Genomic DNA, 25,795 nt, shown 5'->3' with positions numbered 1-25,795 from the left:
GAAGGTGTTGTGTTTTCTGACTCCTGAAGTGAGCATTTAATTTTTTAAACACTCCAATGTAGCTCATTTTTCCATTGAATAAACATGTGTATTTCAGGGCTGTCATCAGCCAGCTGTGATTTTCCTTTTCTATGTGTAAGTGAAGGATCTGCATAAGCAGAGGTGTGGATATATCTTTCCTTCTTCCTGCTTTAAGCTGTATGTGTTGGTGACAGTAATGGTGGTGTCCTCTGCCCCCCCAAAAAAAGAAAAGAGACTTTTCTAAGTCACATTTTTGCCATTATGCACACAGAGCGATGTCTTATCTTCTTTTTTTACCTTCTTTCTTCTTGCTATTACATCCCCACCCAATATCCCACACTCTTATCTGCACAGCAGTTCTGATGACATTTAGCTGTGTCATTGCTCTGCCTCTATTCCTGTTTGGTGGTATTTGATGTGATGTCTAAAGAATACTAATTTTCCTGTGCCTGACCATTGGTGCAGGGATGTTTTTCCATGAGAAGGAAGGCTGAACCAAGGTGTAGCAGTTATGAGGATTTTCTCTCTGTGCAATGAGGGCTACTACATGTTCTTAAGGGGAAGCAGAGACTTCCAGCTACAATCAAGATTAGCAGCCATTTGTTTCTCAGTTTCCTACTGAATTTAGCTCCCTGCACTTCCTTATTTCTTAGACTCCCAAATGGGGAGTGAAGAATTGGTTCAGAGTTTGTTTCTTACATACCTGTAAAGGATTCTTCACATCCCCACTCCCTCCACCCCCAGCAAAAGCACAGCACTGAAATTATTGACCCTCCACTTTCAGAGTAGGTAACCCAAGGATCAGGGGTGCAGTGAGAACACCTCACACTGGGTTTTGCTTTTGCAGGGAGCCTCCTGTTTGGAGGGAAAAGGATGATCAGTGGCAAACAGAGGTGTGAGGGGTGTGGAAGTCACAAGCTGGGTTACCTGAGTGTCATTTTGTCATCGCTGTCAGCACACTGGACAGAGCTGTGGCTTGATGCCAGCTGTACCTGGTACAGCTTTGTCAACACCTGCATCACCTACCTGGATGCTGTGAAACGGTGGCTAACATGAATAACAGAGGTTCTACCCAGTGCATAGACATGCATCTTTTATTACTAAGGAAAGGAAACCGAGTTGACAATTTACTTTTTAATACGATTAAAGGAGGAACCCCAGGAAGCATTATATACAAAAGATCCAGGGTAAAGAGAGCAGCTCACTTGCTACAATGACAGATATGAAGCTGAGAAAGTGTCACAGAAACCATTTGTGTGCAACTCACTGAATACAGCAAAGGCAATAGAAAACGTGATCCAGAGTATTAGTGCTTAATGAAAAATGAACCAAATAACCTGATGCTAGACATATTTATCAGTGAAATTTTTGGATTCCTTTAGAAGGAGTTACTGGAAGTGTTACTGGAGTCTGTGGTGATGTGAAAAGGTTTGGCACAGAGCAAAAGACAAACCCTTCCCCAGGAGGCTGCATAATCACTGGTCAGGGCAGAAGAAGAGAGCATGGGGTAGTGAGAGGGAAAATGTGCTGGTGCAACTGGCTGAGCTGTGGTGTGGTTGGCAAGGTGCAGCTGCAGTGTGTCTATAAGGAAAAACACTGCTGGAAATCAGCAAAGTTGGAACTGAATGCCAGGAGAAGGTGGTCAGCCTGCAAGGAGCTGGTGGTTTGTGCTGGAGCAAGCATAGGCTGAAAGAACAGGAAACCTGAAAAGCGTGACACACATCACTCATGCACCAAGTCCTGCAATAGGTCAGGCTGCCTTTTGAAAACACCCTAATTTCTGTCACTTGTGTTCTGTTTGCATCCAGAACACACAAGTGCAACTGTTTTCTTACCCCACAACTTACCTCCTTTTCTCTGTCTAAAACTCCTCTGCAAGAATGTTCTGAAGTTCCCGTTACACCTGACACAATGGGAAAGCAGTAAAAAGGTGATGGCACAGTGTGACTTGGCAGGAGTAGGAAGGGAGCATTGTCTCATTTTTTACTTAATCTCAGAGCTCAGTATCCTGTAAACCATTTTTAATCCTCCTATTTTCTCCAGCAGTTTCTCAATATGTACCAAGTAGAAAAAAAGTGAAATGGATGGACTATGTCTTTGCTGTGTCCTAGGAAGATAAGCAGCTCAAGTAACAACATATCCCACAAAGAGGATGGCACTGTGCTGTCAGACTTTGGTTTGCCCTGATAACGTGGATAGAACAGTGAGGGAGTGGGTACAGCTTGCAGAGCAAAAGGGAAAAAAACATTCCAGTCAAACTCAGGGCAGAGTTGCTTGGGAAGCTTATTGGGGGTTGGGGCATTTTCCTCCTTTTCCCTCAAAATGAGAAGCCATTTTTTCCTACACAGTAGGCAAGAATGTCACCTGGATCAGATGAGTCCTGTTCAACGTTAGCATCCTGTAGGGAAATTCCTTGTAGTCCTGGCTGGGTAGAGAACACTGGCAGAAAGAAGCAATGTTCAATGCAAAGCAAATATCTTCACATTGCTGTGAGAAACTCCCAAAAATCTGCAGAGCTTTCGCTAACAAGTATCCCATGGCAGATGTACACGCAGAAGCAGAGCCAGGTTCATGAAGCAAGGCCCAGAGTTACATTTGATGACAGCAGTTACACAGGAGATCACCTCTGGCTGTCACACAGGTTCCAGTGGGGCTTTACAGGTGTGGCTGGGAAGGAAGGAATGCACTTGGAAGCTCGGCCATGTGTGTGCACAGGTGGTGTGGCTGTACCTCGGTGCTTCGGCTGGCAAGGCTGTCCTTTCATCCTTTCAGGAGACAAAGGTTATGAGAACTTGTGCCACTGCAGTGGGTAAGCAATATTCATTAGCTCTTAGGAGTGCTGTCAGTGTGCATCATTCCCTAAAAAGTCTCATAGCGCTGCAAATAACCATGAGGCACACAGACTCGCTTCCAAGGTGTCTTTTTAATGAAAAACCTGTCCACTATTTCCTCTTTAGGGGAGAAGGGATGCGTATCTGTAATGGTCGAGTCCAAATCCAAAGTCCTCCAGCAGGAAGAAGAGATGCTTGTGTGAGGATGAACATTAAAGAAGTTTTGGCTGCTCCCACTCGCAGCGTGGAGGCACAAACTGATGAGATTGCATGTCAGGATTTGAGGTGTCCCACAGGGCAGCTCCATGTTACTGAAGGGGTAGGCGGGCATGGACTCCCTGCTAGGGCTCTGCAGCTCCCTGATTGTCACAGAGACTTGTCACAGGCTGTCACAGAGCAGGGTGCTGAAGTCCTGGTGTGGCACCGGTGACATCCTTCTGCCCCTTCTGCAGGAACACGGAGGCTCCTCTCAGCTGGAATCCCTGTAACGAGGGCACCGCAGGGTTTCTATGCCGTGGGCAGGGTTTGCATCGTCCACAGGAGGTCGTGTTCCAGCCGTGGTGAGCAGAGAGTTCTGCTGCTGCCACCCCCTCGCAGAGAGCCAGCGCAGCAAGCATCGCTGTACAACCAGCAGTGGAGTCTGCAGCGCGGGATGCACAGCGTCAAGAACCTGAGGGACCCGAGGAAGAGATGTCACTGATTTTTTTTTTTTTTTTTTTTTTTTTTTTTTTTTTTGTTGGTTTTTTTTTTTTTACACCTTAAATGTAGCCCAGTAATGACAAACAGGTATCACCGGCGAGAGCCCTCCACAAGAGGGCTCCTGGTGCCTAAACTCGGAGCTGTTCTGGCCCACGCTCCCTGCAAAAGCCTTGGGAACAGAGTGAGGATGACTAGTGAACTGCTTCCCTCTTTGAGCAGCAGCAGGACATGGCAGTCAGCCACCAAGGAAGCACAGCTTCCATCCCACTCCACAGACAGCTGGAGTCGGGAAGCACCAGCCACCTACAGGAAAATCCTGGCAAACTTTTACAGCAAAAGAGAATGGGTTTATTCTGTAGGTGAACTCCTGCCACTCCCATCACAAAACTCCCCAAAATTCATGCTAACCAAGGCTCTAGTATCTGTTCCAGACAGGGCCTTCCCCAGAGGAAAACATGAGTGGGTGGTCAGGTTTGGAAATGAGACAAGTGGCCTGAATGAGAGTTTCCCCTCCTTTCCATCTCCAAGCTATTGAATTTTTAGATTCTGCAGGGCACAGTTTGACAAAGTCGTGACTTCCAGGACCCCACAGCTGTTGCTCTAGCACATTACCCTGGCAATTCTGCAGGCATTACCCTGGCAATTCCCCACGCTGTGGTGAGAGCAGGACATGCAGTCACCTGCATAATGATGTGAATAGGAACAGTTAGCTGCTAATCTTCATTTAACTGTCTTTTTGGAGGACACAGCCCTGAAAACTGCTGAGCTCTCAAGCCAAAGCAAATATAATCCTTTGTAATCATAAAACCTTGGCAAGCCAGACTTCCCCAGCCCTTCTTTTGTAACACTCCATTATCAAAAGTAACTCCTTTTAAAATATTAGTGTTTTCTGGGCCAGCTTGAGGGAGGAAACTTTTCCTTCTCTGCTCTTGCAGCTGCTGAAGGGAATGGACATATCTCAGAAGTGGACAGGCATGTCTGATCATACCGGGAAAGCTGAAGTTGTTCTTTTTCTCCCCCCTCCCTTACCACCATTTGGTCAATGCTCAGTTTCTATCAATCATCAGTGATGTTCCCATGTTGAGGCATCAGATCAGGCTCACAGGGAATCAGCCAGAACCTCTGGGTGGTGAAGCCACATGTGGCACCTGAGGTAGGGACGAGTAACTCACAAATGAGCCCAACGGGAGTCCAAAAACACTGCCCAGTGTCCAGCTGGGGGGCCCGTGAAATGAGCACGGGGCAATGGCAGGGGATGTCCCTGCAGATCTGACAGCTGGGTGACCTGTGCTGGTTTGAGCCAACATTGCATAAGCATGGAATGGTACTTGAGAAACTGTTTTGCCAAGAGGAGAGTGAAGAAAAGTACCTGCAAATGCTATCTGGTCATACAGATGATGTTTCAGCTGTCACTTTAGAGATCATGGGTGCCTTTGTGTGTTCTTTCACACCCTCTTCCACAGAATCCTGGTGCTTGCAACAGCGAGAACAAACTGAAAAAGAAGATCCTTTGTTAGTACATGGATATGGTCCTGATAGAAAGCTCTGTTAGAAATAAATATTATCTATATACTGTCATGGGGATAAAACTGCTCTCGTTAGCACAGGGCATAAAAACAAGTTGCTACATGCTGAGATAAGGTCAGAAGGGAAATGATGATGGAAGTTACATGCCACTAATTGCAGTTTACCTATCGAGTGAAAGAATGCCTGTGCTAAAACCAACAAATCCTTTCAGTGCTTTAGGAGGATCTCAGATTAAGCAGATCCCCTTAATATCTCACCATCTATGACTGAATTTCAGTAGTTCAGGTTGAATCTTGTGCAAATGTGCTGGCACAAATTATGACACGTGAATCCTAAACTATTCTTTAGGTGATCTCTAATCTTGATGCTCTGTGTTTTCATTTTTAAATTACTGCAAAACAGGCTGTGAGCTCCTCAGAGTAGGCGGCTGTGAACCTCAACAAAGCACCTGATTGTTCTGGCTACCACAACAATCACGGATCTGAGAACTTTTTAGTTTTGTTTTGCTCTGCCTTTCTATTCCTCCCTCCCACACTTCAGCTCTTTGAAGCATGGCTTTTCGAGCTCTTAGCAGCTCCTGACTCAGCTTTCCATAGCCCAGAACAACAGAGGCACTCTCAGACCTATTCTGAGCTCTTGACCTGCAGCAGCACCCACTGGAAGAGTCTTGGGGCAGATCCTGCCCTTCCCAGACAGGTGCCCGTGCACAGCAGCACTGAAATGGGACAGCCACACAAACTGGGAAGCTGGGTGGAAGCTCTGGCTTCAGTTTCTCACACTTCTTGCAGTTTCTTTTACAGTTTCTTCCATGCCTGGTCTGGAAATTGGCTGAACCAAATAGCACCACCTGACTCAGCAAATCTACTCCCTGTGTATATTATGGAAGTGAGACTAAAAGGGAAATTCCAGTTAATATGGCCATGTGCCATGCTGTTTGCAGGTGATTGCATTCTACCACATGGGTATGCTTTTTACATCTGCTTTCAAAGCAACTCAGTTCCTATTTAAAAGGCTATTTCAGTGTGCTCCAGGATCTTGCTAATTTAATGGTAAGGAACCTTTTAATTTCCAGCCTATATTTGTTGAGAGCCAAATCTTCTGATTCCAGTTCATTTTCTCCTATAATTAGAAGTTCATTATACATGCAGCTAGCAGCACAGGCTGTGATCAACTGTGATTTTCTTGGTTTCAGCCTGCTTGTTGCTTTCCTGTTGACACAGCCCCAGGGAACAGCAGGGGAGGAGAACTGGCACTGGTGTCATAAGGGCACAGGGGTGGAAAATGAGGAGCTGCACAGGTGTGACCCAGAGCCTCAGCCCTCCAGAAACTTCCTTTCTTTGTGATAAAACACTCAAAGGAAATTAGCCCAGCTTGACTCAGTGGTCACATTGGGTTTTTGAAGGGATGTGGTTGATGAGGAGGGGAAAAGAAAAATAGTAATGAGACCTCCACACATCTGCCTTGGGAGTGAATTTGTCTGAAATTGAGGTAGAGGTACCAGAAGACAGAAGCAGGGCAAACTTAGAGGTGTCTGTGAGAGGGCTGAGCCCTTGCTGCCCAGAAAATGACCTTTTCCAAGGGGGAATACCATGGCCAGGTGGTGAAAGTGGCCTGAGCACAGAGCCCTCAGTGTGGGATTCTCACCCCCAGATGTGACCTGGCAGAACTCAGCTGGGTGTTATTTACCCTCATGTATTTCCAGGGCTGCTCTGCCAAGCTGCTCACAGGCTGTGGATAAGGCACCTACTGCTGTCGACTTTCAATCCTACCTGCCTTCATAAATCTGTTAAATGCCTGCCCACATCTTCAGGGACTTTCTGGCAAGGTCAGCTTAGGCATGATTAGGAGCAACAGCTAACAGATATGATTTTTCTGAAGATAAAAAAGTAACTCAGCTGCCCACTAACCCTGAGATATCTGAGGTCCCCTTTGCCATTGAAAAACGCTTGGAGACTTGGCTGGAGTTACTGAAGACTTCACAGGATGGGACCAGACACTTTACTTGTGCTAATTTTGGCTGTACAAAGAACACAAATCTAACTCTCCTGGTTGGTGTTCTCATAAAAGTGGGACATTGCTCTGCTGAAGTCTTTCCTGTGGCCCTAACACAAGGTATTTTTATTACTTTAGCTCAGTCACTTTCTGAGGGATGATGCAGGGTGTGGAGAGAGATCCAGTTTTGAAGCTCTCCGTGCTCAGTTGGATCTATCATGATCACCAAGATTCTTGGCACCCTAAAGCATCTTAATACATAAAAACAAACCTTTGTGAACCTCTTCATTATCCCTGATTTTGGAAATAGTTTGATCTGCTGTCAAAACTCCCTGTCACCTCTCCACTCTCAAACCTGAACTCAAGTATTTCCTGCACACAAAACCATGAGCTAGACTTAGATTTTGTGACAGTGGATGCTAAAGGAAAAAAAAAAAAAAAAAAAAAAAAAAAAAAAAAAAAAAAGGAAATGAGAAAAAGACACAGAAATACCTGGTGTGACAGCCAAGTTTCTATAAATGTGTATCCTACATAGAAACTTCATCAGCACTAAGAGACACCTTCCTGAAAAGGAAGCTGCACTTACCATGCCTTGGGAGGTATCTTGCTGCCAGGGTGATAGCCAGAATGAAGGTGATAACGATGATAATTGAAGCAGTAATGACATTATAAGGTGGAGGCGCAGGAGGAACAACGCAGTTGTTTGTTTTTTCTGAGGCAGGAGAAATAAAACATAAATAGGCCTTAAAGGATATTGGCGTTTTCATGTAAGAGCAGGTATGTGAATTTCAGGGGTTCTGGCCAAATTCTAACTCAGCTATTCAGCCTGAAAATGGATTTCCTCAATAAACAAGCAAACAAAGCTGAAATTTCACCTAAATTTCTTCCATTCACCCACATTTGCTATGGGCTGAAATTTTTAACACATTTACTGAACGTAAGAAGCTGGGTCTTTGTGCAGAACAGGACTGAGACAGCAAATATTTAAAGACACATGAGCTGTTTCAGGTAAATGAGCTAGGCTTGGTGGAAAACTCCGAGTTCACAGCTAGAAAATTTCTGCTCTCAAAGGTACTCTGTAGTTTCCCTTACTGTTTTCAGCAGATTTATGCCTAATTCTTTTCCTTTTGGAGTCACAGGTGAAGCAGAATGCATACCAAAATGGGAGTGGTTCCACATCCTAAAAGTCAAAAAGTGGGGGGTTTGTGACTGCTGTGGCTGTGTCAGTGCACCCTGCTCTGATTGCTGCTTTTCTTTTTTGTTGTTGCTCTCTCTTTCTGTACAGTGAGCTATTCGTAACCTTGTTCTCCCTTCATTAGGAACATTATGCTCTACATCCAGCAACAGCCAATATTCATAAAGCACCAGTTCCTGGCATTTGTTCTGAAGCTGAATGGCACCTCTCCCCACAAGCCCCTTTGATTTTAGTAAGATAGATGAATAAGCTACCTTGATGAATAAGCTACAATTCCCTAGCAAAAATGCTGCTCCTCTGTCTTCCCTTGAAGGTGCCCTTATCTCCACAGTAAAAACATCAGGCCCAGAGATATTTCAGAATACTTTTTTTGGTAACAACATGAAAAAAAAAATCCTTTTGGTTTTACGAATTTTCTTGCAAATCCCCTTCTACTGCAAAACATCTGGACTGTAGTGTGCTGCCTTCCCTCACGCTGTTCCCACTTGTGCCTCAAGCTTTTCAAAGCACAGACTTATCTATTATGCCATCACTTCTAAGCCATGCTCAGTGATGGAATTCTTTTCCTATGAGTTAACCCTGTGTTACATTTGAAAGCAGAATTTTGTCTAGACCCCAGCTGACAGTTTCTTTCAATGAAGCAGGGATAAACATGCTTGTTAAATGAGGAAATTCTTTTAAAGTGCCGCCTGTGGCTATTAAAGCACACGTGTTTCTCTGGTCCCTCTGTTCAAATACCAGGTCTGTGTCACACAGCTGGCAAGCAAAACCATGCTGACATGGAGGGGCACGGGGTGGTGGCAGCCCCAGAGAGCCACCAAATGTGACATTACCAGGTCACAACAGGATCCAGTTCAGCTCTCAGAGCAGCAGGAAGACAGAGCTGCCTCTGCTTGTCAGTCACTGTCGTAACTCTCCCTTCCCACCCCAGCTATCTTCCAGCCTCTAAAATATTTTGGTGTATAATTCAAAGGCAGGATCATTGGGTGACCCTTGCATGAACACTTGCATAAAATCTGCTGCATTCTATAGAGGCAACTCAGCAGATTCAAGAAAATAGTTTTGTTACAAAAAACACGAATAAAACATACTCAGAAGCAAACTGGTGGACGTGGCAAAGCCACCGTATTCAACGGAGCAAGTGATGGTGACGTCTTTGGTCACGTTGAGCACCCTTTTTCCAGTGACATTGTAGGGGCTGAAGCTGGACTCAGACACCCAGCTGGCATTCCACTCCATGGACACGTTGTTGAGGGCTCCAGAGAGTCTGGCCTTGGGGAAACCTCCGTGAGAAGAACAGGTTATCACCATCTCAGTCAGCTCGCAGGAGTCAGCGGACACTTCTGCCGTAATGTTGGGCTTGCTGAAGTCAGCTGCAGCAAGAGAGGTTTGGTCACCATTCTGTCAGGCCTCAGAGAGGTTTGTAGCCCCCAAACCCAAATGGTTACCATTCTGTCAGGCCTCAGAGAGGTTTGCAGCCCCCAAAACCCACAGCCAAAGCAAAGACTCCCCTACCTGAAGGGCACTCACCATGGGAAGTTTTTCCTGCCTGTGGGCTAGGATACCAAGCAACCAGTCACTAGTGAAAGGAACTTGCCCAACACTGTGTGGCTGAGCAGTGGCAAGCAAGGAGAGACAGTTTTCCCTCCAGGCCCACTGCCATCCAGCCTGGAAAATTCCTTCAGATGTCCCAGCCTGATTCCAGCATTTCCCTTTCCTGATCCCCACAATAACTTTACCCCACTTCACCAAAGGGAGCAGAGGTCTGCTGTTGTATTTATACTGTTATTATCATATTTCTAGAGCCCCATGCCTTCTGAGTGGTTTGCTCACAAGCAGCTCCTCATAGCAGTGATGTTCCAGCTTCCTCACCAGGGCTCCTCCAAGGCTCACCCAGACCAGCCAACCCACCCCCTTTTATCCCAGTTATCTTCATTAGCCACAGTTGCTGCCCATCACAGCTGCAGCCCATTTACAATAACTAGAATTGGGACAGGGTCACTTATACAATACAGAGATCTTTTACTGCAATACATAATATTTACTCAGGCCCCCATAGTCTGCCATAATTATTTCAGCTGGCCTGTTAAGACAGCAAGGGGATTTCTGGCCGGAAAGAAACTGGAGTATTTGTGGACAGGAAAAGAGATCCGTAGTTTTATGCAGTTAACTCCTCAACCCTCATGGTTAAAAAAGGGTGCTGGCAGTACACTTCCCTTTTTTCACGCCAGTTCCCAGAAAGATCACTAAATTTGTCTCTGTGCACATATGCCCTCAGACCAGCAGGAAATGGCCTCCTCAGGAGGCTTGTCTTTTTTTTTGTTGGCAAATCTCCTGACTTATCTGGAAGATGCATGTAACTCTCTGCTGTTAAAGGTATTCAAATGCACATATATATTTATATATGTCACTGGTATCTCTGGTTGAGATCAACTGCCACAAAAACGCCGGTGGAAATGGAAACTGTCAGTGGAACTTTTTGTGGGCTACCAATCTAAGAGAAGATTCAGATTCATTTTGAACGAAGGAACTGGGTTTCTTTAATGTAAAAAGCCTCAAAGCTCCATGATTAATTCAGCCTTAGGCTGTGGAGCTGCAGTGCAGCTAGCTCCACGGGGGTTTGGATGCAGGGCTGGGATGCTGCCATGGCCACCCTATTTCTCTCTCAGCTTGGTGTTGCTAAGGGCAAGACTGAGGGCTTGGTTTTGTTTTGACCCAAAGACAGCTGCCTCAGGCACCCATCACCAGTGATACCTGGGGAGGGCCCCAGGAGGGGATCCTTTCACAAGAGGAAGACATCAAGGGGAGGAGGTTGGGAAAAAAATTCTGTACCTGGGGTAGGTTTAGAAAGGTAAGAAGGGAGGCTGCTGGAATGGAAGCAGTTAATAAGCTTTCATTACTGTAACTTAGCAAGTTAACAGTCTTTCAAGCTTCCTGATGAAAGTCTATCTGCTACGGTATGAATAAGCTCGGAAGAGCATCCTCGACCCCCAGAAGCCGGCACTGGAGAGGCAGGAGGTGCCAGGTGCCAGGTGCCAGGAGGCAATGCACGTACCTGTGACAGAGAGGATGACAGACTCGCTGCACACCAGCACAGAGTTGCGCTGAACCACGCACTGGTAGGAGCCGTTGTCCAGGATCTCCAGGGGGGAGATCCACAGCGTGAGGTTCCAGGGGTCCATCTCTGTGCGGTTCTGGTACCGCTCGTGCTGGGAGATCACCTTCCCCTCGGAGTAGGCCAGCACCACGTCTGTGACGTTCTTCTGCCAGTACACCCGGTACTTGTGCAGGCTTTCTGAGCTGGGGATTTCATGGCAACAAGGCAGGCTGGCCTTTTCCCCCGCTTTGCTTTTGACCACTTTCTTCTCCAGGCCTTGGCCTGCAGGGGAGGGGCAAACGAGAGTCAATGAGTCAGTGAGTGGTGCAGCCTTGTGCCAGGAGCTGCTGCCCAAAGCTCACCCCTTTGTCTCTGACTGCTCACATCCCTCATCAATCAGCCCCTGAGCTGCTCTACAGCTTCAGCTCTGCACTGAGGGCAGCCATCCTTGGGCACTGCCTGGTACATCACACTCCACTTGCACTCAGGATCATGACCCAGCGGGCACACAAGGATTGCTGAAGGCAAAGGCAGGAGAGGTGCTTGCCTGAGCACAAATTTTGCTGGTCCCTATGAAAACAGGGATAGGAACACACATGCACAAACTGCTATCTCCTCTGCTGTCTCTTTTCAGAGCCTGGTGTTTGGAAAATCTGTGTCACTCTTCGCTGGGTTCTCTGCATGCCTAACAGGGCCACAGTGGACTACTTGGTCAGGGGGGCTGGGGGATTTTTGGTAGTTATATTTTTATAAGGGAAAAATCCCCAAAACATTCAAGATCCCAGAAAATAGAATCAACCCTACAATGATACACAAAGGTTGCAGCCACACGATCATCAGCCTTCCAGCATTATCAAATGAACAATTTTGCCTGGTCTAGCTAGAGCAAATTTATCTTTGTGAAAGCTCATGGGATGACGTGGAACCAGCACAGATGTTCCCCAGCTCTCGGCCAGTGACTGTGCTGGTGCCATACCTGGAGTACAGCCATGTGCTGACAACAATAAGTTGAGACCCTTGCAGGGTGAAATTAGGTACCACTTTGAGTATGTGAGTAGTAATTCCCCAACTAAGCACCGCGCTCTCGTGATCCGCCTTGCTTTCCCACTCCTTCCTCTTTCCACATCCAAGGGAGCAGCCCAGCCAAGGAGTTCCTGCTGCTGCTGGAAGGTGACCCAGCATGGACACAGAGCCCTGAGCTGCACTTGAGTTAATGCAAGCCTGGGGATGATGTGCACCCAGCTTTGTTAGTCCAGAAGATCAGGCTGCTCTCTGTCCTGCTGGCCTGGCACTCATCTCCAGTGGTGGAAATGGGGTATCAATCTGTTACACTCCTGAGAGCAGAAAAACAAGGAAAGAGCTGTCCTCAGGACAGAAGAGATTCAGATTCCCTCTTCTTTCCCTGCAGAACACACCTCAGCAAACACAGCTGGGAGAGGAAGCTGGAAAGTCCTGCCAGGCTGCGTGTCACTGATGGGGACAGCGCCGCATCACCCATGGGCGCAGGGGACGGCCCACGGGCAAAGCCTGAGTGTGAGCTGAGCAAAGCGCAAAGCTGAGCCTCAGAACACTGCCCCAGCAAACCTGGCTGATGCTGGCTCACCCCTGACAGTCCCAGCCCGACTGCAGCCCCGCTGTCCGAGGCAGATGCAGCGCTCGGGCCGGACCGGGATGCTGCTGCATTCACATTCAGCCCGTCCAAGGCAGCCACCAGCTGCTTCCCTGCCAGCCCTCATTTGCTTAGCAGTGACTCACAGACCCTGGGGTGACTCAGAGACCCTGGGGCCACTGTCACAGCAAGGCCCCTGTGGTGACTTGCTCACAATCCTACAGCTGCCAGTGCTGCAGGGAGACAGGCAGATGCTCAGCCAGTGCCCCAGCACAGCTGGAGTAAAGCCCAGACACAAACAGAACATTTAACAGACCTGCAGATGTGGCACTCAGGGACATGGTTTATTGATGGACTTGGCAGGGCTGAGTTAAAGGTTGGGCTCAAAGATCTTAAAGGTCATTTCCAACCTAAATGATTCTGTGATTCTGTGAAATAAATTTCACTCCTCTCCCCTGCCGCACACCCAGCCCTGCCCCACTTGCATACTTGACATTAAATCTGTAGGAAACACACCAAAAATACTGTGGAGGTCCTAGCAACACTATGGAGTGTTTTAATATTAGTTAAAATAGAATATGTAATTAAATTAGCAACTTCTTGTTTAACTGGTTTCCTTCTACTCAGCCACTCCTCTGCTCTTCCAAAGGGAAAGTTTCATTATTTCCCCCACTTCCAGTACTTCCCCTTCTAATGCATTGCTGATCATGAGCAACCAGGCTGGGGCAGGCCAGGAGCTGGTCAGCAGACTGACCTCTGTCAGCCATCAACTGGTAACAAAATGAGAGAAAAACTAATTCTTCCACACAGGAGAAAATCTGCCTTGTCTTGCCAACCTTTGCAGACTGAAACTCAGGATTTCTTGACATCAGCATTTAAATTGCTGCTACTAGACCTACCCTGCAGGAAGAGTTCTTGCCCTTTCAGGAATGCCCTTTCAGCAATGCCCTTTCAGGAATGCACATATATTTTTGGCATTCACAACATCCTCTGGCAATGAGCTGTACACTTTGATTACATGCTGTGTGAGAAAGAATTTCGTTCTGTTCACCTTAAAAGCAGCCCACCTCAGGCTGTGATTGCTGAAGTTGCTTCTCCTGCTCCTCTGTGTGTGTTTGTGTGTACATGTGTTTTTATCTTTGACCACATCTTTGCTTGTTCTCACAGTGCAGCTCTTACTATTATTGGAGAGACTCGAAAGAGCAGCCAGTCAAACATCCAGTCAAAGTTTGGGACTGATAAGGATCATTTTCTATTTCCTTTTGCAGCAATAGGAGAAGCGTAGGTGTACAGTAAATGTCAGGGTGACATCACATCATGAGTTGCATGAGGCTCTCCCTACCTTGCCCCTCAGAGTCTCCTTTGCAACCAAAAGGAGAACAAAAACTTTCTCGGGAGTACATGTGCAGGGGCTGGAAACTCCTGCTGATGTCATGAGTACCCTTAAAAGGCTCTGCACCCTTGAAACTGCAACCTGAGTGCTGCAAGCCTGAAGGAACCAAAGTCCATGAAGAGTCATTCAGCCCTACAAAAGTCCCCTTTCACTTTAGAGGTGAACTGCAAAGCAAAAATGAAAATCCAGTTTTGTGCCGTTTCTGCGCTGAATGCTCTCTGCAGCCAGGCTGTGGGGAAGGTGTTCACCATGGAAATCATTTTTAATGACTTTTCTAGAAAAAGATCCCTCCTCTTCCCACCCCTTGGAGCCCACCCACTCTCTTGCTGTGCACACACATCGCTCCATCATTGGAAGCCCGTGGCAATGCCCAACTGATGGAAGGGCTGACTTTCTCTTCCCTGGGCATGAAAGTTTGCTTCATTCAAAGTATGCCTGTGCTGCAGATGCCCCATGCAGCAGGGCTAAATGGAACAGAAAGGGATATAGAGGAGAATTGTTCCTCCTTGTCTGCTCCAGAGTCAGGAGAGCCTGTATCCCTATTTCCTGCACTCTTTGCCCAAGCCTTGACTCAGAACTTCCCCAGCCACAGAGAGCTTTGTTATCCTGACCATACATGCAGACAGCACACAAGAGCAGATTTCCTCTGGCATAGAGATTTGACAGCAAAAGGCAGCTCAAGACCTAGCAATGCCCTGCAGAAGCAGCCTCAAACTGTTGGGAACCTCCAGATAAGTCCTGGTGAACAGAAGCTCCAAAGCCATTCTTTTCCCCTGCATACCCCATTTCTCTGCCCTTCTGAGCCTTGCTTTGCTTTTTTCCCTTCTGGTTCCCTATTTATTTTTGCAACAGCAGTTGGTATCTCTACTCATAAATTAATGGCATCACTGACTTTTCCCAGGACCATGCACCTGGGATTGCCACTCTGCAGGTAATTCTGCAGCCCACACCCCTCATTTTCTGTGAATAGCACAGAAATTCACCCTAAACTTGCATGATTTATCCTTTGAGAGCAATGCAGTATTTTACAGGGATTTCCAAGCCAAATGAGTCAAAAAATCAAGACATTTTGAAAAGCTGCATCTTTAAAAGACTAGACACTGCCCCTTGATCTTGTCTTTATCCCAGGTGATTTTACCAACGAGGAATGAAATCCTCCCCAGGCTTTCCATGGAGCCAAAAGCCAGCAAATGTCGTGTGCTACACATGAAATGCTTTGTGTTTAAATCAGTGACTCCTGTGAGCACACTGATGGCAGCAAGACCCTGCTGGATGCCCAGGTAACCTCTGTGTGGAGACACTGGCTCAGTGTCTAGTGCTCATCCTAGGGCATGATGATGGCATGGCAGCTCTGAGGCAGGGAAATGCTCTGAACAGGTTTTTCTATAAGTTCATCCTTGCTTTCTTCTGTGCTGTAACCTCAGGGTACCCCATCCATGTTTTATGCACTTCCCATCTTTATGCTGCCACATTCCTTCTAAACAAAAGAGTAACCTTGGTTAGACCAGCTCCATACTGCTGATTTGGCAATTATAACACTCCCAGCATGTTTTGGTGTCCCACTCCATCAGCAGCCTTCACACACTGTTTTATTTTGTGTGTGTTTGCACACCTTCACCTGTAGTGAAGAAATCCCTGAAGCCATGGAGTGGCTCTGAAAACCAGAGGGTGATCTGCAATTATCATCTGAGAAGACAAAAGAGAATCTGAAATACTTGGGCAGAGGGGCTCCAGCTGACACCTCCTGCTCCAGCTCGGGTTTCAGGACTAGTGCAGATCCAAATCTCCTGCTCTCTGAGTCAGCCTGGGCCAAGCCAGCTGCCCGGGTATGTCCAGGCTGCTGTGTTTGTAACATGAGTAAAACCGCGACCCTGCACAAATCACCGCAATGTTCTCAGCCTGGCGCCAGGCAGCAGGTCAGATCCAGCAAGGAGCTGGATGTGGAACCTGAATTACTCACAGATGGGGACTGGATCATGTCTTAGACACTGCAGAGTGGGAGGAGAGGATGGAGAGCTCTGCAAACCAGCAGGGACACACGGCCGTGGGGACAGAAGGACATCTGTGACTTGGAGAAACGAACAAAAGAAGAGACTTTCTGAACCTTCTCCCCTTCTCCATTCCCAGCCTGTGTGACCCTGATAGAATAAAAAAGGGCTGGGAGCACCCCTTAATCTGGATGTCCTCAGAAAGTTTGCGTATTTTATTTCCTTTAGAGTTCAAATTCCTACATCTTGCTCAGCACTTTTTGATTTCCCAGCTTGGGAGCGGAAGCTAGATGTGGCATTTGTGTAAGAGGGGCTGGTAGGGGAGATTTTCCACAAAGACAGACAAAAATAAATTTGTTAATTTTTTCCCCTGCAGTCTGTGTCTCTTGCTGACAGGATCACTTTGTACTTCCTCTATATTTATCTCCCAGCTGAAGATGTTCTCAGATAATTTTCCTAATTCCTGCAGCACCACTGCCATGCATGCTACTGTCCTCACAGCAGTTTCTGAAATTGAGGTCCTCCCCACTGCTTAAGGCTGTAGTTTTCTTCAGTGCTTACTAAATCTCTGTCTCACATGCTCCCCAAGCAGCCAGCCCTCTCTTGAAACTGATAGAAGGTGAAAGTAGCCAGTACCTAGGAAAATCAAGTATGATACCTCCCGCATAAGCCCGCTTCAAAGTCAAAAAATCACAAATTAAAATTTTTTTTTTTGGTGTAAAGTATTTGCCCATAGCCATAGCAACACTAACCAGTGCAGCTAACAAAAAACACTGCAGGCCTGCCAGCAGTGTTTTAACTTGTTAGAAAAGCTGGTCTGTGCTCAGGCTCTGACTCACGGATGCTCTGCAGACAGCCCCAGCAGTCACAGAGATGACACAGCCCAAGGTAAGAGCTCAGCATGGAGAGTGGTCACTAACCACTGGGACCCTCAGGAAAGCAGAGCAGCCCAGAGGGGTCTGGGAGCTCCAGAAGCTGCAGAGGGAGAGGGAGGAGAGCCTGGGGCAGGTGCTGCTGGAACACTGAGAGCAGGGCAGGGCAGGGCAGGGAAGGGCTCTCTCCTTTTAGGAACCGGGTCTGACAGAGAGCTCTGCTCTCTCTGAAGCACTTCCACAGGGACCAAATCCCTGTCTGCAGGGCACTCAGAGGGACACCTCCATAGGGACCAAATCCCTGTCTGCAGGGCACTTAGAACTACACCAGAGGGTGCCTGCTAAGGCAAGAGCAGCAGTGAGCAGAGACTTCCTTCAATCGTCTTTTCTAACAATTTTTTATGTGATAGATAGGAACTGGAGCTCATCAGAAGGTGGATGTCCTTTTAGCTCAGGGTAGGTAGAAATGCCACCATTAGCCATCAGTCAGCACTTTCTTTTCAGTCAGGCAGTCCCCTGGGACCAATGATATTTTAAAAGCATAACAGTGAAAAAGCAGAAGCAAAGCCCGTGGCATTTCCGAGTTGGGAAAGATTTACATATTCTCAAATGAGCTCCTGAGACTCCCAGTGGTGGTGCCCCTCCAAAGGGGACAGAACAGCTACAATTAAACATAAAGTTGATCTATTTCAAAACAAAACTGACCTCCTTGTGCCAAGTGAACAGACTTCACTGCATCCAGCGCACCTGCCTTGCCACCCTGTAGAGGATACCACATCCACACATGCACAGCATTTATACTGGGAAACACATGCTTAAAAGGAAGGAGAAACCTTCACCCTGGAGAAGAGAAGGTCCCAGGGAGACCTTAGAGCAGCCTTCCAGTGCCTAAAAGGAGCCTTAAAGAAGGCTGGAAAGGGACTTTTCACAAGGGCATGTAGCAATAGGACAAGGGAGAATGGCCTCAAGCTGAAGGAGGGAAGGTTTAGATCAGATATTAGGAAGAAATTATTTATTGTGAGGGGGTGAGGTGCTGGTTCAGGTTGCCCAGGGAAGTTGTGGATGCCCCAGCCCTGAAGGTGTTCAGGGCCAGTTTGGGCAGGACTCTGAGCCACCTGCTCTAGTGGAAGTGTCCATGGCAGGGAGCTCAAAACAAATTAAGATTTAAGATCCTTTCCTACACAAACTCTGTAATTATGTGAGAATTTCTCTGAATGTGGAAATTCTCCCCCAGCCTGGCATGACCTTGGGATGCAGCCAGACAGCAAACTCATAATGATCTCATGCCTTCCCCATGCAAGCAGAGGGGATCTGGGTCCCTTTCCCTTCCATCCCACATGTTCCTGTTCCCCCTTGCAGGGCTCTCCAGAGTCTGGTTCAATACACCAGTCTAAAAAAAGAGAAAAAAGGAAACTTTCTGCTAAGCTGGAGGGTGCAGTAGATAATCCAGGGATCAGACATGTGCAAAGAAGAGGAGGATCACAAACCAGAGAGGAGCAGGATTGCATCTCCTGGTGGCAATGACCTGTTTGCGTCCCTCAGCTGTGACTCCTGTCTGCATCCATCCCCTTTCAGGGGGCACAGTGTAGGTGTAAAAGCAAACTGGCTCTGAAAAAAGCTAACTCACCACAAGAGAGGCAGAGGGATAGCATCAGTGATTTATATCAGATTAATTACCCCCATTAAACCACACTTGGAACTCAGAATCTAGGCAGTGATGAGCAGGAAAGGTGAGAGGGCATAAGGGTGGCATATTCTGCTGGTAATCTACCACAATTAACAAAAGTGTCCCATCCAAACTTTGCACGTCTAAATGCAGGAATGTCCAACATGCACACAGCAACAAGGACACAAATGTCTCAGTGATCCAAGAAATGCAAAAAAGCTGCTGCAGTCAGAGCAACACAAGGTCACTGCAGCTATCTGGGTTCATTCCGATCTAGCTGGAAAAAGGAAATGATGTGGGTGAAAGGAACATTTGACCCATAGCCTTACAAACTGGGCATTTATGCTTTTAATCTATTTTGTGTGTTATAATGTAGCTTGTCTAAGTTGAATTTTCTGTGGTTTTCTTCCTAAGGAATTCTTTCATTTAAGAAGAACTCAACAGAAGAAATAAAACAGTCTCTATAAGCAAAGAGCAGTGGGCTTTGGCTGGGTTTCTGTTTCTCCAGACAAGCCCTTACAGCAGGTTTCACTCTGGACAGACTGACAGACAGAGAGAGGAGTTCCTTACATCCGCTGCCCTGGGTTTCGAAAGAGTTTTTTTCCCATGTGTCTGGAACAGGAGACAGAAACTCATCCGAAAAAAGAAATTAAAACAACAGCTGAAGGCATGAAGGGGAATAGGTCAGAAACTCAATTTGCATCCGCTGATCAAGTGGGCAAATCCGGTGGGTAAAGAAAAATTTCTGCCATCCCCACTGTGAAATCTGCCCCAGCACAGCCCATAGCACAGCTGGCACGGAAATCAGACAGCAAGCACCTAAAGGTCATTGCTAGACACTTCAATATTCAGGGTGGCCACAAAACAGGGAATCTTTCTCAGCCCTTACTGTCCCTTTGTGAAGCCCAGCTCCACTCCCAGCTCTTTGCTGGGAGTCACAGCAGGGAAGGGGATTCCCGGAATGAGTTACTGTGAGCCACTGCTGGCTGACAGAAGTGGATATTCCCCCTCCCTTCCCAACTCTCCAGTAATTTAGAAAAGCTGTAGGGAATTTTCTTCAAAACTTCTCAAAAAATTTCACCCCTGGGAAGAAACCGAGAGCTAAGTGGTCCCCAGCTGGAAGAAAAGACTCCAGGGAAGTTTAAAAATACTCCATGGACACAAAGCTGGGCTTGCTGGGTCCCTGAAGTCAGTGCCTGTGGTTTGTTTGCACACAGGGCAGGGAAAGGTCATACTGAGGCACTTCAAGCTGTATTTTTCTAGGATAACAAACTGGGACTGAGAACATGCTACAATTTGTATGTAGGTGTGAAGGTGCAACGGCAGGACAAATCCAAGCCCGTGGGGATACCAGCAGTGCATTCAGATAATAAATAAAAGTGTTTGTGCTGTAACCAAGGCTGTTTTGCCATTCTCTGCTGAGACAAGGCGGTCTTGTTCATGGACATCTCCAGCAGCAGATGACATCCCAGAAGCAGCTCTAAATTACACTGGCATTTCAGTGGGACACCTCAGGTGAATATCAGAGTAGCAAAATTCAATTCAAAAGAAAATAAATGGATCTACATAGCTTGCACATACACGAAATTCCTATGAATCAACCTTCAACCTTTCCAATGAAAGACAACCTTCAAATCCCTTTTAATTAAGCCCCCCATTAATGCTTTCCACTGCTGTGACATGAAAATTCAGCCAGGCATCCCCTCTGTTACTGTTTCACTCACATGAGTTTTACAGAGGGCACATGCTTCCATCCTAGAATGCTGCCTGAACCTTTTGCTACATCAGGGAGGTTTGCCAGCATCAGCACACCTGGGCCAAACCAAGGACACAGGCTCTGGCTCAAGCCCTGACTGTGCCTTGATGTGGTCATGAGCAGTCCCATGCGGGGTCAGTCCTGTAAAATGTGTAATTTCCTGTAAAATGTCCTGTAAACGTGGTGACTCACTCAGAACTGTGTGGAAAGTCACTGCCAGGCCGATGGCAGACACCCAGGGCTCCACTGTTTTGCCACAACAAGGTCAGGACTCGGTCCTTGTGGTCCCTGTGGGCAGCCTGGAGAGGGCATCACCCACAAGCACCAGCACAGCTTTTAAAATCCAGTCCTCAGTGGGTACTGCTCCATGTATTTTCCAGGAGTACTGAGGTAGGAATGCTGATCTTTGGAGAGAAAGGGTTCAGAGTGTGTGTGAGTGCATACAGAGAGGAAAACAAATGCATCAGCCACATTATCAGTCTGCCAAGCACTGCTCCTGAGGCACCAGGACTTCCACTGACTTGTTGCTTGAGAAGCATCTAAAAATTGTGCCCCAAAAGTAAAACTAGAGGAACAGTTAGTTTTCTTATCAAACTCCTGTTTCTAGTAGTGGATATTAGCATGCATCAAACTATACATCCTTTAGCATCCTTTATACATCCTTTAACCAGAATAATTTTCAGAGAAATTACATGACTGGCAAATTACCATATTATTGTAATTACATTATTAACATACCACAAGCTCTTAAATTACTGTGAGAGAAACAGTTCTCTCTATCTCATGATAGATTGTCTGCCTGATGCAAATACAAGCAAAATATATTTGTGCTTGGCAGATGCTTTGCAAGCACAGAGGCAGGGGAAGGAGTGAGGGGAAGACAGAAGAGCAGAGATCCCAGAGCAACATTTGAGGTCATTGCTTTCTTTACAGTGAGCTCTGCAATTCACTCCCTGATAAATTCTCCAAGTTTTATGTTAAAATTCTGAGGCTGAAACTCAAAATGAAGCCTGGCATCAAATACCTCCTGTTTCACAACAGGAGCATGAAAAGCTCCTCATTTTGCATTGCTTGATTTTTAACAAAAGCCCCAGTTCTGCCCAGGTTTGCTCTGGAGCAGCAATGAAACACTAAAATGCCAATAAGCACAACTTATTTTGCATCCACAACGAACTCCAGCTCAGAAGTGAATTTTGTGTGGTTTCCAGGTTAACATTTCACATATCTGAGAAGACTCATCCCAAGCCTGTTGAGGCAAGGAGCGATCTGTGTGAGATTTATGGCACATCCTCAGAAAAGGACAGGGGACAGCCCAGGCAGGACTTCAGTGGGGATTTGTGCTGCTGGAGAAAGAACTCTGTTCTGTGCTGAGCTGCCCAGGAGGTGCAGAGCACCCTGAGCTGCCACCTTTGCCAATCTTTTCCACCATGCACCCACTCTGAACCCCCAAAAAGCTGCGGAAACCACACCGCTACTGAAACCGAAGCCCAAGGGTTGTGCCATGTGCTCCCCACAGACATCAGCTGACCAAAAAAACCCTAATTTCTCTCACCCTCATTTCTCTCACCCTGGCTGGGATGGGAGAGCACCATGCCTGTCTGGGAGCCAGGAGCCTGGTGCAGTGGCCTGGGAAGCCGAGAGCTGAGGGCTCCTCAGTGAAGTGCCAGCTGCCCCACACCGTGGGCTCAGCCCTGGCAGAAGGCACCAGGAGTGTCCTGAGGGCCACCATCCCCTGTTGACCATCCCATGGGTGCTGCTGCTGGTTGCCAGCCCCTTCCCACACTCCCATCCTGGCTCCTGCTTACCTATCCCAAGGCAGAGCAGCACCAAGAGCCCGAGCCTCAGGCACGTCCTCAGCGCCGGTGGGGAGGCAGGCAGGCACATCATCTTCCTACAGCTCCTGGGCTGGGAGGAGAGGGGAATAAGGTTAGGGAAATGGAGCCTGAGGAGTCACAGCACCCTCCTCTGTGTCCCTCTGCCTGCTGCCACCACCAAAAACCCCGAGCGCAAGCCCAGCGTTTCCCTCCCCTGGTACCTGGCGTTTCCCTGGCGGAGCAGCGCCGAGGCCAGCCCTGAGCAGGGAGGATGCAGGGGCTCAGTGCCAGGCCATGGGGGCCTGGCTGCTGTCCCAGGCTGCTGAAACGCTCCCTGGCAGGGTGCAGGGGGAAGTTGTAGTGCTGGGAGGCTGCTCAGCCTCATAAGTCACCTCACACCGCCCACGGCTTCCTCACGGGGCGTGCGCCATGGCCAGGACGCGGCGCCCGCGCCCTCATCACCCCCACAGACTCCATCCCTCGGGATGCTCTGGGTGCTCCTCCAGCCAGGAGGGGCCAGGCAGAGGGACCCTGCCTGTGGATGTAAGTGTCAGGCAGTGCTGGGGGCTTTGGAGGTTAAAATGCAGCTGAGTGAAGCCCTGATGGTGCTTTGGGAGTAGTTGTATACAGCTGTGTTTGAAATTAAACACAATGCCTGTGCCACCATTTCAGGCCCAGCAGGATGTAATCCATCAAGGAATGGATTTTCCAAAGAAAATTTAAGGAGGATTGCTTGGGCTGCACGTGATGGATGTCATGGCTGAGCTGGACAGGGAGTAGGATGTGACAGCAGGGCCAAATGTGGATGGTGGTGGTGTCACCAGAGAGCATCCACCAGCCCTGTGGAAGTGGAACAGCACTTGCCTCCCCAGAACTGTGTCCTGCCTTCCCTTCTCCTGCTCACCCAAGGCCCCAAGGGGAGAGGTGTAAACAATCCCTGCAGACAATCCCTGCTTTGAAGCCTGGAAGGGCAGAGCCATCACCAACCCAAGCCACTCCAGAGCAAATCCTGGGCAGAAAAGCAAACCACTTAGTAAGTAAGAGCCTGAGGGAGTAAATGCTTGCTAAGTGATATAGATTTGTACAGATACTGCACACCCTCCTGCAAAATAAATAAGTCCTGGTATGGTGCAAGCAGTTACAGTGTAAGGGGTTTTATTCAGCTGTAATAATCACAGCAAGAGGGTTGCACACCAATGAAAACAGGGTATTCTTCAAGGAGAAAAAAAAGTGGAAATACAAATCAAGAGTCAAATAATTTATTTAAATGCAGACTTCTGGTTTGCTGGTTTAAATTATTTTGATTTAAATGAAATGCATCCTTTTTATCAGAAACGATTTGCTGCTACATTGCTCCAGTTTTTCTTCAGTACAGGTTCCTTGAATTAGATAGATTAGATGGACTGGGTTGAATTACAAATCAGGCTTTTATTTTGACATAATTAAAACGATGGTATTCTGTAGAGAAATCAAATACAGGTTATAACATTTCTGTAGAGAGAAAATCATTGTACATGAAATGGCTGAGAGGAGTCTCTTATTGAGTCAGACTGGCTTTTTCTCCATCACAGGGTTTTGAGTGCCTGGGTTTTGTGTTTTGGGCTGTGATCTAATTCCTGTACATTTGTACTCCATCCATGCATTTCCCACCAGCATGTTTGCAAATGCAGATGACAGCAGCACCGTGTGCTTACGTAGAAGAATTTCCATGGTACTCAGAGGAAAAGAAAGTGTCATTAACAGAGCCAGCCACACAGAGCTTCCCTACAGCTCCAACTCCCAGGCAGGGACTGCCTCTCTGTGAGTCAGATGGAATTAACTTTCTCCTGCTAGTCTAATCAAGAACCCTTATCATTACAGAGTTACTGCCAGCCCTGCTACAGCTGTACAGTTCATCACCTCACTTCCATTTTAAATTCAAGCCTTTTTTAAACACAGATTTCTGCCATTAGCATATTACAGCTAGAAGGAAACTCCAGCCTGTTACGTTTGTGTCTGCATTTCTTCCTCAGGACTTAACCCTGTTTTTGGATGAGCAGTCCCAGGGAAAGTAACTGAGCTCATCAGCTGCCAGACTGTAGAATGGAAATACCACAACCCCTTATCACACACAGAAGAGCCTGGACCAGCTAAAGCTGCCTAAATTTTAGACAGACAGCTGAGCTCAGGGGTGTTATTCTCACGCAGGGCTCCTTCTCTTTTCCTAGGTATTACAATTCTTGGTGCCTTCTCCTCCAGAGATTTCCCTGATTGCAAGGAGACTGAAGTAACAGAGAGAGGAACAGTCAAGAGCTTTGCTCTGCTTTGATCAGAGGCAGAAGTGGTAATTTTTCCATCACTTAAAGCTTCCCTAAGCACATACCATATCCTTGATTCATGAAATCCATCAGCTCAAGGGAAGAGGTGTTATGCATCTTTAGGATGTTAACAAAGCTGAAGGACTCATTCATACTGAAGTCACAGAAGAGAAGACAGCACTTTTTTGAGCACTGCAGAGAATATTATAAGCCCACCAATTCACAGCAAAATCCCCACAGAAATAAGGTTTCTTGTGCACCTGATGAGGCCTTCAGCATTTCACCTCTGTGTGCTCCAGAAACAGCTTTAAATAGGTAGAAGCATTGCAGAAGAGAAGCTAAGATTTAATAAGAAAGGATGGCTAAATTCTGCTAAAAACATTTACTGCAGAAAAGAGGAAGATGTGAAAGCATCACACAACTACATTGTTCCATTGCTTTCACAGAAAACCATTAGGGAAAAAGCAGAAAAGACATGTGAAATCTTGCAGCATATGTGCTGTGTAGGGGAAATTAATTTCAGTAATCAGCACTTGTGGTAGAAATCCTTTGCACCCAAAGGGAAGTACTTTCAAATATATTGCTGCTAGTGTTCTCCTGCAGACCCACTGACATTACCAACTTTTTCCACCTCTGCAGAAGTGCACTTCCAGTGCAGTTGAACATCATTGCTTTGAATATTTATTGATTGTCAGGAACATACAAATAAACCCCAACCTCCCTCTCTTTCTCACCTGACATCTCAGAGAACTCTCAGAAAGGTCAGAACCGGGTAAACACCAACCCAAAACACAGCACCTACTCTCCTACTTATGATGATTCATAACCACATGCCCTCCTACAGGACTGGGGTACCCTTCACTGTTTTCAAGGTGAACAGCCATTCCAATCTGCTTTAATCTGAACTAAAAGCACATCTGCCTGGTTTTAATACCAGAATGTCCAGGTTGGATGGGAAGCACCCAAGATATGTTTCCAGAGATGTACATCATCAAAATATGGTTGTGCAAATGCCCTAAAAACATCATTGTCAGAGAA

General features: G+C 47.0%; 1 protein-coding gene across 1 annotated transcript; it reads right to left on the bottom strand.

Moving 5' to 3' along the window:
• Positions 1 to 1,145: 1,145 nt before the first annotated feature.
• On the bottom strand, positions 1,146 to 24,170 carry LOC131571207 (T-lymphocyte activation antigen CD80-like). The gene is made up of 8 exons (XM_058823840.1): positions 24,111 to 24,170; positions 22,858 to 22,995; positions 22,452 to 22,551; positions 11,321 to 11,644; positions 9,357 to 9,638; positions 7,657 to 7,782; positions 4,921 to 5,044; positions 1,146 to 3,522 (listed from the first exon to the last, which is right to left on the bottom strand). Exons 1-7 carry the CDS (start codon positions 24,168 to 24,170, stop codon positions 4,938 to 4,940), a joined length of 1,137 nt encoding a protein of 378 aa, XP_058679823.1. The 3' UTR covers positions 1,146 to 3,522; positions 4,921 to 4,937.
• Between the last annotated feature and the right edge of the window lie 1,625 nt (positions 24,171 to 25,795).

This window comes from Ammospiza caudacuta, chromosome 2 (genome assembly GCF_027887145.1).
Source record: "Ammospiza caudacuta isolate bAmmCau1 chromosome 2, bAmmCau1.pri, whole genome shotgun sequence".
NCBI classification, from domain to species: Eukaryota; Metazoa; Chordata; class Aves; order Passeriformes; family Passerellidae; genus Ammospiza; species Ammospiza caudacuta.
This window is presented reverse-complemented; position numbering and strand designations above follow the sequence as displayed.